Source organism: Falco naumanni, chromosome 8 (genome assembly GCF_017639655.2).
Source record: "Falco naumanni isolate bFalNau1 chromosome 8, bFalNau1.pat, whole genome shotgun sequence".
Lineage (NCBI taxonomy): Eukaryota > Metazoa > Chordata > Aves > Falconiformes > Falconidae > Falco > Falco naumanni.
The window spans coordinates 57562352-57577208 of record NC_054061.1 but is presented as its reverse complement, the minus strand read 5'-3'; the positions used below and the strand labels follow the sequence as shown (position 1 = coordinate 57577208).

The 14857-nt window shown below is 42.0% G+C and overlaps 1 protein-coding gene across 9 annotated transcripts in view; it reads left to right on the top strand.

Annotated features, from left to right (window-relative positions):
- Positions 1–14857, top strand: part of AGAP1 (ArfGAP with GTPase domain, ankyrin repeat and PH domain 1) — a 382555-nt gene that overhangs the window by 253584 nt on the left and 114114 nt on the right. For all 9 annotated transcript variants that reach the window (XM_040603876.1, XM_040603875.1, XM_040603872.1 and 6 more), the window contains one exon: positions 2562–2730. In XM_040603876.1, coding sequence (XP_040459810.1) covers positions 2562–2730 — 169 coding nt within the window. The remainder of the gene's footprint in view (positions 1–2561; positions 2731–14857) is intronic.

Genomic DNA, 14857 nt, shown 5'->3' with positions numbered 1-14857 from the left:
CTTTTATTCCCCAAGTGCAGATCTGAAGGAGCGCGCGTGGGGGCGGATGCTCCGCCGACTGGAAACTTGGTGCTTGCCTCTCCTCCTCGGGGAAATGCAGAGATTATCGCTATGCATCTTGCACACAATGAAAGGGGCTTTATTATTTACATTTGATATATCCCTATAAATATTTAAGCTGACATTAATACCTATGTGGCATCTGTTGTGTTTGGGCACTTTCGTATAATAACGGTATGGCTGCAGCGCATTTATTTCCTGTTTGCCAACATTCGCTTTCTCAAATGGTTTATAGCTCACCTAAGCCTGGTTTACTCTCAATTAAAAGGGCTTTAATAATGCCCTGTCACATCTCACGAGTTGGCAGGGTAGCAGGGAAATCGTGCACACTATTCATCTGAAGAACTTGGAGTAAACACCACCTTCTCAAATTTAAATGGAATATGCTGGTGGTTGTACATTAAATAAAATAAAATGTGTCTATTAAAAAGAGTACATGCTGAGGTTTAGTCACTATCTGATTAAGCCTCATTTTAGAGCCCATAAGCAATAAATGCTCAATTATGTTCTGCTTATTGTATTTTAATTTGTGAAGGAGTGACACTTGAACAAGAAAGTTACGCCAACTTGATAATTTATAGATGAAACAGTTTTGTTCATTTTTAACACCGAGTGAATGAATTTTTATTAATGGATTGCCTTTGTTTCTTTTGGCAGCAGAGCTCCGTGTCCGCTCCCTACAAATTGTTCAGACCTCCTCTTTTTGCTATTAATAATTCTCAAACAGCTAGGGGAGAAAAATAAAAAAGCTGCTGTGATGGCTTAGTTTTGGGGGTTTATCACAGATTAATGTTAGCTACGAAGAAATGAATGCTGGTCCGGTAGTAGATTGTTGATTTTTTTGAGCAGAATATGTAATTTGTTTTGTAAAACCTGTCAAAGGTGGAAGGAATTTTACGAGGGAGCTGATTGCTCCCTCTATTGTGGCAGGAGTGATTTAGACTTTGGGTGTGCTTTTAGTCCATTCAGGTATTTATTTGTAAAATTGATGCTCTGGCGGTGCACAGGTCTGTATGCTGCAGGTTTGGAACCAGCCTAGGTAATACTGGTAGTCTTTCATATGTATTGCCTGTGATTTGGCTAAATCTTGCCCTGGCCACTCGGACAGCTGGAAGTTACGTCTCTGCTGGCAAGTCTTTGCTCATGCAGATGCCCACAGCATCACCCAGGCCCCTGTAAGTTGGTCAGGTTCTGTCTGCAAAGGAATTAGTCTTTTCTCCCAGCTGCTCCCTGTAGAATATTGCTCAAGTGTACCATGCCCTTGGTTTCTAGCTTAAGCCCAGATCTTTTCCCAATCTTTAGTTCAAATTGCTGTTTTCCTCTTGGGGTACACATATACCCAGATGTGGTTTTGTGCTGTGCTCTTCCCTTGTTCACCCGTGTCTTTGCTGCCCTCTGCTACCCACCTTGAACGGCTTCTCGTAAGATACAGTCTCTTTTGTGGTTTTTTTGTGTCCTCATAGTTGTTCCAGTTTCAAATATTTTTTTTCTGAAATGAGAGTAAACACAAACATGTGTGCCAGGAGATGAAAACTTTGGTGTCTTGTTTACTGGCTTTAACATTCACCATCTCTACTGGAAATCTCTCTTCTGAGGTATGGCGGGATTGCAGCCTCAGTGGCTGTCTCACCTTAATGAATTGTCTTGATAAAGGCACCCATGTCCATTTCCTTTTCTGTTTTCATCTGAAGCATCCCACAGATAATTTAGGCAATGCTTTTGAAGCTGGAAAGCAGAGTCTCAAGAGCCTGTTTTTTCCAGAAGCTTTTTGCAATTTGAAGAACTTTCTCATGGATTTTTCGGGAAGCGATGGCTTGGCTCCAGTCATTGACTGCTGGCTGGGTTTGCCTGCTTATTTCCTCTTTGTGGGCTTTCCAAACAAGAATTAGGAAAAGCCTTTTCCACTTCTGGCTTCCGGGTTTTATTGTGTTTACTCTAATCGGACACAATTTGCATGATTTTTCCCTTCTATGATTTTGCGTGTGTCAGGAGGAAGGATCCCATCCTAAGGAAAGAATGTTGTAATTGCAGAAACCTTACCAGGCAGTGCCCTTTCATAACTTCTGTGCCTGCTGGCCAGTTTCAGGCAAATTTGAGGGCGAAAGAGATGAGTGCTTAAAACGTTGGCAGAGAGGAGACACCAGTAAGCGTACTCGCGAGGGACAGTCCGCCTTGTCGTCTTCTGTTTGGAACCTTCAAGCTGGTGAACTCCTTGCTACAGGAGGCTCAGAACCAGCCTTGTTGTGCATTGCCTCTTACCCAGCTGGTGGTTGGAAGATGTGTTAGAAAGCTTCAGCCTTTTGGGAGTATTTGTAGTGAGAAGTGTGGAAGGCGATTATCAAAAAAATAGAAGGAAGGGGAAAAGCATATGGTAAGCGTGGGTGATGATGTAGGGCAAAAGTCTGATGAAACCAGTTTTCATTAGTTCTATTGCTTACAGAACTACCTGTTTGATAGTGGGTTTTGGTTTTGGTTTTTTATTTTTTTTTTCCTCTTACCAGGACTATATGCAGAACGTTCATGGGAAAGAAATCGACTTGCTGAGAACCACTGTGAAAGTCCCCGGGAAGAGGCCACCCCGAGCTACGTCAGCTTGTGCGCCCATTTCCAGTCCCAAAACAAACGGCCTATCCAAGGACATGAGCAGTTTACACATCTCTCCCAATTCAGGTAAGAGAATACCATGCTAGGGAAAAAAGGGGAAAGACTTCATTTCCAGTGTCTGTAGGCAATTGTCTTGCACTACTGGGATGATATCTATTAATAATTTACAAATCCAAATAACCACTGATGTGTAACTTTTCAAGCCCTGACTGCTGATCTGTCTTCCACAAGAGATTCTGAGTTTGAGTAACCTTCAAATCCATCTTTTTTTATTTGTTACTTGCCAAATATTATACTTGCCAAACCCCTGCATAATTTCACAGAAATTAACATACGTGAAGAATTGATGCTGCTGTACGACTGGTCTGTGAGGTCTAATACTTTGGAAAAACAGGAGATGTATCATTTGAAAGGGGGTTTTGTGGCTTCCTGGTGGTATCCACAGCACTTCTTTCCACCTTTAGAAGGATGCATCAATTTGGTCTTTGCAATAGCAAGATTTTTCTGCAGAAAGCTATTTTAGTTTGTTTATGGAAGTAGTTTATAGCTCCTTGTGAGCTCTAAACAAAGAAGTTTACTATTCGCGGAAGTACTTGTCCATACAGCTAAGTGGATTTAAAAAATTGCGTTAAGGAAAAACATTTAAGACAATTTGTCTTGTAAAATGCACGGCTTATACAGAGCTCATAATGGTATAGTGTTGGTGTGGAAGTTTTGTCAGCATGTTTGGGATGATGTCCATAAAGTGCCGAGTGCCTTTTTCATTTATGATTAACGTAGACACCTTCAGCAAGTGCCAGCGAAGCCATCCAAACACACTTTTGTCCCTGTGCAATACACGCTGCACAGGTAGCACAAGCAACCGCAGGAGGGAGCTTGGTCACCCTGCTACTCAAAAGTCTTTTCTCGGATAGTAATAGTTATCTTGACTTCAAGTCAAGAAGTAATTCCTTCTGGCTTTGCGATGTGTATTCCTCAATGTTAGGGGAAGAGGGAGAAGGGTTTTCCTTTTAACTGTGGATGTTCAGATGAATGTTTGTAAAAGGAGAAGGGGAAAAGAAGCCTTGTGGCTTTACAGTGGTGCCACTGCGCAGACATCCTGAAGGTCTTGCGTGGCATGTTCTATTAGTTTGGCTTGGGACCTGACGTGTCTGAAGCCATGATTTCGTCAGCCTCTTTCAAGATGTAACCTTCCTCCCCCAGAGGCACAGAGCTGGTGCTGGCACTGGAAGAGTTCATAGGAGAAAATTGTTTGTGGTTGGTTTGTGTTTTCCATTTTGCTGTTTTATTTAGATGGCTGGGTGTGGGGAGTGTTTTTGTTTTTCAACGTATTCCATAATTTAGGGAAGAAAAATGCTGGACTGAGTCAATAAAGCAGCGGTAGGACATTTAAATAAGGGGTTTCTGCTTTTAAGACATTTGAACACAGGCAGAAATTACTTCATTGCTCCAGAGAAGTATGTTTCCGAAGACAGATTCGGAGATACGTATTAAGATAAAATTCACAGCATGGAGTTTACATGTTTTGGCATATGCTTAGGTTGGCAGGTTAGAGGGAGACAGCTTATACGTGACTTAAATGAATATTACACCCTTAATTTTGTTTCAGGACTTCCTGCACATGTAATGCTTTCTTTAAACGAAAATGTACAGTAGACCACTCGCTCTGACGCTGGTGGTAGCCACTATGTATGTCTCCTGGCTAGCATGCAGTTTTATCACACAGCAATTGTTTTAAAATAGATCAGTTAATTATGCTAAAAGTGCAGATGCTGGAAGACAGCTGTGCTTTTAGGTAGTTTTTTTCAAATAACGTGACAGGAATAGATGGGGCTTCTGTCCTCTCTCTTGACATCTTTATCACGTTGCTTAGAAATACTGAAAGACTTTCCTGTTGTTGATGTCTTGTTAGCACAGCTCAAGAGATCTACTATGGGTAAGTCTTAAGATAATTAATGACCTCCTAATGCGCAAAAGAGTTGTATCCAAGGAAGTTGAACTTGATTTCTGTATCATTACCCCCTTGAAGACCTTCATTTCTCCTCTCATGCAGCTGGGATGGTACACTGATCCTTCTTTAATTTTAAGCAAGTTCTTGAGCTGCTTATCTTAGCATGGTGCTCTTCCCATAGATAAAGCAAGCATTGATGTCTTAATTATATTACCCCTATAGCTGACTGGAAGCATAGCAGTTTTGAAGCATCTTTATAACTTGCTGGGGGGAGCAGGTGAAGGCAGACTGAACAGCTTGATGCTCTACATGGCAGCTGGCCAGCCTTGCTATTTGCTGTCTCATGCCCATGTTGGGCGTTGGAGGATATAGAAGGGGGATGGCTAAGGTTTTGATGTGAGAAGAGGGTCAGCAAAGATGCAAACATCTCTGTTAGGTTATATTTTGTTAATTCAGCTACCTACACAACAAGTGGTTTCAGACCCGCTGTAGTATTTTTCCTTGCAGCCATTGCTTCCGAAATTCGGGTTGGAACATTCAGTGATCAGCCACAGTATCTCCTTTTCGGGTTTTTTCTTTGCAGAATTTGTTTCTTCTGGCGAAGCTGTCTTCACTGAATCTTTCTTACTCAAAAGCAACATTTGAGGTCTGTCTGGTTATGGCATCACTAGGCAGAATGATCAGCAGCAGCAAGGCAGAGGAGCTTTTTTGAGAAAGCTAATCGATGATCAGAGCAGTCGTTACTGGGTTAAAAACAAATAAGAATAAAAAAAGAACTGTTAATCAATAGAGTATTACTTATAAAAAAAAAAAAAGAAAAAAGAAAAAACACCCTAGTAGGACAGCCTGGATCTGGGAAATAACTGTCAGCAACTTAGCTTAACTCTCGTAAGGCTGGAGAGCTCTGTTGCAGAGGGTGATTTTAAAACATTAGGGGGAGTATTATTGTTGTAGGAAAAGACACTGTCACAAGCTGTACATAGCTTGTTGGTCTGAACTTTTATGTAGTCAGATATATTGAAAGTGTTTTTTATAGAGCGGGTTGCAGCTTCTGGTGGATGGGAGACCTGTAGGGTACTCGGTGCTCGGCTTCTGGAGGGCTTCTGGTAGCTCTGCAGTTCTTTGTCACGCAACTAAAAACAATGGAAATTATCCCTTGCAGTCTATGCTGCTGTCTCAGAGCTTTTTCTCAGTTGTTAGTACCAGTAAAATATTGTTTTCATCTTCTATGATGCTTTAGAATTGATTGTAGGGCTGAAATTCTTACTGGTTTTTCCTTGGGAGGTTTCCCTACACAGATCTGCTGTCCAGAGAAGGTTTGGACCAAACACGGAAGAGCCAGTACTTGCCATTTTTATTTTTAGGCCTGCAAATATGCTACATTGTTATTGCCTCAAATCTTACGTCTTCCCCAAAACACCGGTGCTTTCCATTCTTTTGTGCGTTTGCCAGTGCAGACTTGGTACCTCAAGTAGAGTAATACTCACCACAGTTAGAAGTGAGGACAATATTTCATTTAATCATTTGAAGTGGTCAGGAACAGACTAATTTTCCTTCTGCTGTTATGTAGCTATGTGCAGGTTACTGGGAAAGCGGAGATATTGAAAGGATACCACTGCTCAGCTGAAAAGTCATGTCTCAGACTGCCCCTGGAAATAGGATTCATTGTCTTTGCTTGCACATGGTGATAGCCCAGGCCCACAAAAATAATTTCTTGGGTGAGATTACCTATTTTTCACTAACTTCTGTTCTTGGAAATTTACTTTCATTCAGACTTCAAAACGAAAAAAGTCATTGTGCATTTTTATTGTTGAAGCAGTCACGTTGTGCTTTTTGTAAATGATGTCTTCATTTGAAGACATCAGTGGTCTGTTACTAAACATTTTTCTGAACCTGTCCCTTAAGTATGGATTTCAGTGCCAAATTTGCCAATAAATACACGTATTAGTTATAGGCAATCAAATAGACATCTGACATGTTTCAAATTTATTCTTTCACAAGTGCTCAGCAGACAGTTTTCTTTTTGCTAGTCAAATTCCTTCTATTTAGGGTAGATGCCAGCATGTTGGCTGGTCTGATAGGGAGGCAAAGGCAAAGCCTCTTGCTTGTCAACTGGTGGGTTGTAAAATATGTGCCCTGGGGATGCTGTCTCAGAGATTGGTACCCTTCTGCATAGGTGTCAGGGATAGCATGTGGGCAGACTTGGGGTAGCTTGGGTCAGGGAGTGGGAGCAGTCATCTTACAGCAGACACCTTGGGAATAGCTTTTATCTACTCCCACTTGATTCCTGCAGGGATGATCACTGGTATCTTGTTTCTACGTGAGGCAGTGCTTGCTGGGGGAAGACAGCTCAAAACTTCATTCAGCTTCTCTTCTAAATCCCCACCATGGTCTGTGAGGCAGTGGGGCAGCTTGAGCTCTTCCTTCTTCTCGTCACCTTCCCTCTCTAAAGCCTTCTTGGACTGTGATCATTTGCATCAAACATGTTCAGTCTCTTTCTTACACATGCTTAAGCATGGGTGAGGACCTTTACCAGGGTGCTACCCATAGCATTGCTATGAGAAGAATGGAAGGAATAAGGCCAATCAGGGTGGCAACGTGAATTCAAGAGGGATATACTCAGTTTATTTGGCAATACGATTTGTAACAGCCAAGCAGTAAGTAAAAGTTTTTTCCGGTGAGAGCTAATTGACGCAGATGTCACATGCAGAAGAAAAAGTTTAAAAGCATGCCGTTCCTAGCATATTGAATTTAGTCGTGCTTTGTGGCGCTTCTTGTCTGAATGCTGGTTTTTTTCTGGCTTTAAAGCCTGTTTGATACACAGGCATATAATAACCATCTCTCGGTGACAGCTATCCCAATCTGCAAATGTGTTTACATCCCAAACACCTGGAAGCAGATACCTCTGGGAAATAACCATCTTAACAACAAAAGCCAAGTTCCAGTTCTTCTTGAGAGTTTCCATTTCAGACCACTAAAGACCTATATGAGAACATATGTGAAGAAAAAAAACCCTTCAAGATGACTTCTTCCTCCTGGGTTTTCCATACTGACACGAGAGCTGGGAGAAATACTTTCCCCTTGATGTGTGTGGTCATGGTAAGACAGTAACCAAACTGGAAGTGAAACAGCAGTGGGGAAAAGGAATATTTTCTGTACTCTGTCAGGAAACAGAGAAATGAGTAGAAGGTAAGGCTGTGTCTGCTGTTGCAAAGCCTGACACCTTGGAAAAGATTGACTTTTCTCTCCTGGAAGCTTTGACATGACACCTTGAAAGTTGAAAGCTGTTCTCTGGGCTTTCTTGGGTTCTTGGAGGTGCAATTTGGGGTTTTTCCTGTAAGAATTGGGATTCTGTCTGGCTGCTTCTCCCACACGCAATGGAAGGGTGGGGAGTTATTTTAGTTTTGTTGTATACGAGCTTTAAGTAACAGATTTTTAACTGTGGCTTTATGAAACGTGCCCATACTTTTATGCTAGCTTGCTAGGAACCTCTCAGTTGGGGAAATGGAAGTTTGTTCCCTTTGAAGTTATGTTACTTTTGTGGTACCTTAAATCACAAGTTGTTGATGCTTAAGTAATTTGAATAAAATTTATGTGGCAGTGAAAATCATTCTGTTGACGTGTCTCAGTTGGAAGTACTGCAGAAAAGGGTGACTTGTGGACTTGCTCGGTTGCAACCATCTCTAACAGTTGGTAGCACGCTGCGACAGTGTCCTAAGGGCCAGCAGTCAGTCCTGTCCGTCAGCCACTGGCCACATCTCTGTGCCTTTCAGATGCTGACTCGGTTCTTGCCAACTTCAGAGCAGGAGTGGGTATGGGTTTCAATTACTCCCAGGATGCGTTGGATTTGAGCTGGTTGACCTGAAGGTGAACTTACTCCTGAAATCTCTCCCTGGAGTCATTTATTTCTTCTTCTCTACAAACAACCCAAAGCCTGAGCTGCAGCAAGAGCCACTGATGTAGAAAGTTCACATCTAAAAATAGCTTATGATGTGGAGATAAATTGTTTCCTGATTAACACTTCATTTAAATAATTTGGTGCTATTAAATTTACGTACAATAGTGGCTGTACAGTATGTGAAGTATCCTAAAATGTGTTAGCTACATAGCCGTCGTTAAGTATGCTAAAGGTTGTTATCTGCTAACTGTATGTGACATTTCAGACGTGTTAAAAGAACAGCATCTTCACATTTTTATAAATGTGATTTTTCTATCTGTTATTAATTGTGATCATCTATCAAATCAATGCAGCGGTCATTAAGTAATCTTATTTTACATTTAAGTGCTTGGAATAAGGCGGACTTGGAATGGACTGCTTTCCAGATTTTTCTTTTAAAAGTTAAGAGAACTGGTGTTTCAATAAGACCAGTATACCTTCAAAGTAAGGTTTCTGACATGACGTCTTTAGATTCCAGTACCTGTCCAATAATTTTGTTCTTTAACCGCTGCTTTGGGTTCGGGGGATTTTTTGCCTTTTAAGCCTAGTTTACATCTACAGCCCTACTTTTCACGTTGGGTAGCAGTTTTCCACAATATCTGAATTAATAGCTGCTGACTCTGGTACCGAGGGCCAGTGTAGTGGCGTGCCACGTGCAGGAGGGGAAGCGTGATGGAAAACAGTGGGAAGGATCACTCCTCTGTGGGGATGCGTGTGAATTCAATTCTCGATCCAAAGTCGGCTGCAGTCATCAGTATTTTTGTGGATCATGTAATAATCTTTTTTTATTTTATTTTTTTTCTTGGAGGTTACTGTCAGGATTCAGATGTTACGATCAGGCTGACAATGAGTAAAGATGTGTATCAAGCCAAGCGCTTGCTAGCATAGGCAATTGCTTCAGAGCATATAGATCTTGGGTGCCTTTGCAAAGAAACGCAGAACTGAGTCCTAAATTATTAAATCCGCTCTGAACTCTTTGCTTGTAGGTGACTGAGGTTGTGTGCTGGAGCAGCGTGTGACTTGGCAGTGGCAGATTTTATCTGGTGAAGTTCCCACAAGACCAGAGGTGGTAATCAGTAGCTATTTCCTAGTAGTCTGATGTGGGACATGAAACGACTTGACTTTACATGAAACATTTTCTGTGCTTCAACTTAAGCGTGAGTTTTATGGTTTTGCCACAGATCACAAATGCAAGTTTGTGACTCACTTTTGTCGTTAATCACCCGAGTCAGTTTTCCATTTGGTTGGGTTTGCTGTTAGTTCAGTGATATACAGCTGTAGTGAATGAAGGGAGAAGTTGTCAGTTTGCTCACTTTGAAGGAAGCAAAAGCCCGATTTTAAGTGCATGAGAGATTTCCCTTTCGTCCCACTAGAGGGGGATCCCTCAAGGTCATTTTCTGCAGTTCCTTTGGACTAGGATTTGCCCTTTCCAGAACTAGAGAGAAATAAACTTCCCGTCAGTACCCAGCCTTCCTTCGTGTTGGGAAAAAAGGAGCAGGGCAAATATTAAAGAAATAAATACTTGAGAAAAACCACAGCGTTTGTTAAACATTGCAAATAAAACCGAGTTTGTTTAGATTTTTGTCTTTAGGGAAAGAAGGAAGAAACAAACGGTCTTACGATTCTTTCCTGAGATGGGCAAATGGTGCCCGTCTCTAATGGTGATTAGGTAGATAAAGGGTAGAAATGTGTTATGAAACTCCAGGCAGACGACTGCAGATACCGGACAAGATGCAGTCGGTGCTGCTCAGCCCGCGCCTGTTTCACTCTGGTTGATTTTTCATGCCTCTGCTGCGCCGTATCCGGAATAAAATCACAGAACTGTCTTGTCCACCCGATGCGATCTCACCGATTTTTGACGGTTACACGTTGTAATATTAACTGGTTGGATGTTAAGACTGTTGCAGAAATGCTCGGGGTTTTTTTCCCCAGTGAATTTAAAATATTAAAGCCATCAGGAGGGTTGAAGCTGATTTACCAAAAGGGAAAAAAAATTCACAAATGTGTTTTGAGTATTGAACTGCCGTTGACATCTAAAGTCCCAACCATGCTGTTTCCCTCCACACTCCAGCAATCAGGACATCCAGCAAACCCATAAAAAACCAAACTAATAGCATGAATATTCAGTGACCTAGAATACTAATTATTGTCATGAATATTAATGTGATCGGACTTGCTTTTTCCTCTTCTCTTTCTCTCTGGCTCTTTTTTTTCTTTTTTTTTTTTTTTCTTTTTTTTTTTTTTTCCTTCCACTCAGCCGGCTCTAAAGATGGACCATAATGAGAGCATTTAAGAGAGAGAGCGCTCTCCGCCGTGACAGGGACCGGGGTAATAAGGAGAGCTTGATTAACGTGGTGCACTTGGGGGAGAGATGAGAAGATTCACGTGGGCCTGTTGTGGGGGAGGCAATGAGGCACCGGCGGCTGTGTTGCTGCTCCCTCAGATTAATGAGGCCTAAGAGTGCATTAGGAACAGTGACAAAGGTTTGATCTAATGGGCTCAGTCATTTTTCCTTTGAGTGACAGACGCACAGAAGTAATTGGCTGTGCAGAATGGCAGCTCATTGGCAGTACTTAAGGATACATTATCCCCGTTGTGTGGCCCGCAGAGGCTGTTTATCAAAACTGCTCACACTGCAGACATGCATTCACTTAGCTGCTGTTACAGTGGCAATAGCTATTAAAAAAAAAAAAAAAAAAAGTCATCTCGCATTCGTATCTATTGTCTCTTTTTCGAAAATAAAGTTTCTTTGTTCCATTTTCTTAAAGAGTCTGGAGGATATTTGAATACCAGCAGTCATCCCTCCCCAACCCAAAGAGTCTCCAGTTGCAGCTCACAGGGTTTGGGGAGGTTTGTAGGCTCGTGCAAAGCTCCCAAAGTTAGTTCAGTTAATGTTAACAGCTTTCCATGGAGCTCCAGCACTCAGGTAAGCACCCCCCCTCCCCCCACCCCCAATTTCATTATTAATAACTTCCGCAGACAGTCAAAGGGATTAGGAGGCATTTTACATCTTTTGCCTCAGGCCCCTACACATGCCTTGCTTTAGATGAGAGCAGCATAATACCTTGGAATTATTTGATTTTTTTGCGCTGTTATGTTTTGCCAAGTTAAATTCATAGTTGTTAACAGGATTTGCAACCAAATAACAGGGATACGCAGCAAAGCGTTTGCCGGTGTGAAATGGTCACCTCTGGGTCTTAAGAGATGTGGTCCCTTAACAAGCAGGTAACCTCAATCAGGAGTTGCCCAGAAAGCAAAACGTACCTTATTTATTACTGCTATTTGTTTAAACTACTGAAAAAATAGTAATACGCCTGCTGGGAAAGGAAAGCATGCTCTGATCCCAGCGGAATAAATAATCTGGGGTCTTGAGCAAAGCCCTTGGTGAACATCTTGGGTTTAACTTTCTTTTAGAAGAGATGTCTCCTCTGATGACTTAATTTTCCTCCACACTTGCTGTGTTGGTTTGGCATGCTCTGAGAATAATAGCTTTTCTCGTTATAGTCCCAGCACCATGTCCTTCACTGCCAGGATATTTCTTGGCATTGCCTTGTTTGTTCATTAGTATTGACCCTTCTCGGGTTTGTACGCTACTAATCAAGCCCAGTTCACAGAGGCTGCCCTGCCAGGCAGCGAGATGGAAGGCCTTCCTCTATTAATAGCTGCTTATCCTCAGGACGTTTGTTCAGTAAATAAATGCTTCTGGAAAAGCCTTTAAAAATAAGTGAAACCCACAAGCAAGTCATCTGCTACGGTATTGAAAATGATTGGCAGTGTATTGAAGGAGAGTGTTGATACTGGAGCCAGTGTGTTTTGGAAAGATACCGTCGTCTTGCTCTTTTTCGTTGCGTGTGTGAGGAACCTCAACTTATTTTTGGTCCCTGATAAACCCAAAGCAGAAATGATGTGTTGTCACGTCAGATCAAAACAGAATGCCCAGTGGCGCTTCAGTGCCTTTTCCCCCACTGATAACCCCACTCAGGAACCTGGTTATGGGGGTTGGAGCTCTTTGGCCCTGGTCCCACAAGTGATCTTCCCAAGAACGTGGCCAGACTGTGCTCTGACACCTGGGCCATACCTTCCTTTCCAATGCGGGCTTACTCTGCTCAGCTGGAGAGGCAAGGAGCTGTAAGTAGCACAATGTTCCCAGGTTTCGGGGGTGGGCATGATCTCCAGAGTTGGCAAGGGAAGGAGGGTGCATCAGTAAAGGGTGGGTGCTGGGATCTGGGGCAGCAAACTGATGGAACCCAGAAGAGCCAACCCGCAGATTTTCCTCAGCTTGAAGGAGTTGTCCCAAGGTTCATATTCATAGGCAAAGCAGAAGGCAGAAAGTGGTACGGCTTGGATGGTCAGACACTTCTTAAGAAAGATTTGCCCACTGGAAAGATGAATTCACGAATGTAATGCAGAATTGAGGGGAGGGGAGGGGAGGGGAACGCTTTCCATCTCCACAGCCAGCAGAGTGGCCTCTCACTTCCCTGTGGCACCCTGAAGAAACCTGAGGGAGCAGCGCTGGGCACGGGTTTGGAACGGGACAACCAACAGGCAAGCTAATCTACTTGACAGTGCCTGAATTAGAGGGCATTTCAAGAATAGGCAGTATTCCTGCAACATAAATTGACCCAACGTGATTTGAAACAATTAACCCTCTGATACCAAGAGTCAGGATTTCCTGACCCACAACTCTAATGTATTTTTCATTAGTTCTAACAGCTGGTGAGCGCAGCCCTCTGGCCTTAAGAGGTTTATTTCTTTTTTTTTGGAAGAGAAACTCGTTGTGAACATGAAGAGCATAACGCAAATAAAACATGGCCGGGGTGAAAGCATAGCAGTAGGCTGTAGTTCATTTGATTCAGTCTTTCTGTGCAGGCGCTCTCTGTGGGTCTCGTAAGCGGCTGCTTCATGGAAAAATACAGTTCTGCTTCGTGACTCTTGCAATGTCTGCTCCTCTCATAAATTCAAGAGTGTATTAGTTGCACTCCTGAACATAACTTCTTGTAACGGATTTGTTTGGGAGAACTCACGGATGTGTCTGCAGCAGGACATGGAGACCACCTCCATGTGTTTAAGTCACTTGTATCTCACTTTTTAGGGTATAGTTGTGAATTATATTCTTTCTGCATTTGTAATTAGTGGGTGGTGTAGTTGGTAAAGGCTTAGTGTAAAGTGATGTGTCTCCTAAAATACCCTGTGCTGCCCAGTGATGCTTCACTATATTATTTTTGTTAAGGTAGAAGACGGCAAAAAAGGAATTGTTAAAATGCTGTCCACCGTACTGTTCTGTTGCAAGACCAACATGACAAAGACAATACTTTCTTTTTTTGTTGGGCCAGTTACTGTGTATAAGTAAGATAACGTGTATGTTAAACTTTGTTGTATATTGTATTAAAATTTTTATAATACATGGAGTCTTTATCTTTCCATTTTTACTGACTAGATGCGCACTTAGCATCTTGTATGGTCCTGTGTTTGTATAAATCTCTTCTGTTTTTATAATGTTTCTAAGTATCATAATCTGACGTTGCATTTATGGTCTGTTGTTCCATAAACCTGGAACAATTGTGTATGAGGAGCCAAAGTGAGTCCCTGTGTGCGCAGGAAATGGAGACATGTTCTGCCTCCAGCGTGTGTGTTTCTGTCAGCCTCTTCACGTGTACATACGTACACACAGGTGCACTCTGCTTAATTCCTCTTGTACCGAGTCTCTTGTCTTTGCTCTTCGTGGCTATTTACACTGACTAGGTGGATATATAAATTAGATTTAGTGTGAGCGCATTCACTTTTCTTAGAGGCTGTTCTGCTAAGCGTTGACCAAACCTGGAAATTACCTTGAATCTTAATTTGGATGGGTTTTGTAGAGCTTAATTGTTTGAACGTTTTGTAAGCGCGGTCATAACGGGGTATTTTATATTATCAGAAAAGATAGTTTTAATAAAGCTGTCTAGAGCTAGAAAGAGGAACTCTTCCTTTGATGCTCCTTTGGTAGATGAAAACATTTTTGTTCAATAGGAGACCAGCATCTTTTTCTGCTCATTTGAGACCAGTTCTGGCAACACACTGATATTCATTCAAATATAAATGCCATATTCACTTTGAAATGCAAATTGTTTAAAGAAAAATAGCATATGGTAGAGGTAAGTACCTTTTCAAATCAGCTCCCACACTTTAGGGATGTGAGTACAGCTAAAATTATTCTTTGGAAAGAATCTGGAGCCTTTGACACATTGAAGCTTGAACTAATCAAGGCTTCCCAGTAAGCATATACACATATCCATATCAAGGAAACAGTGCTGAGAATACATGGA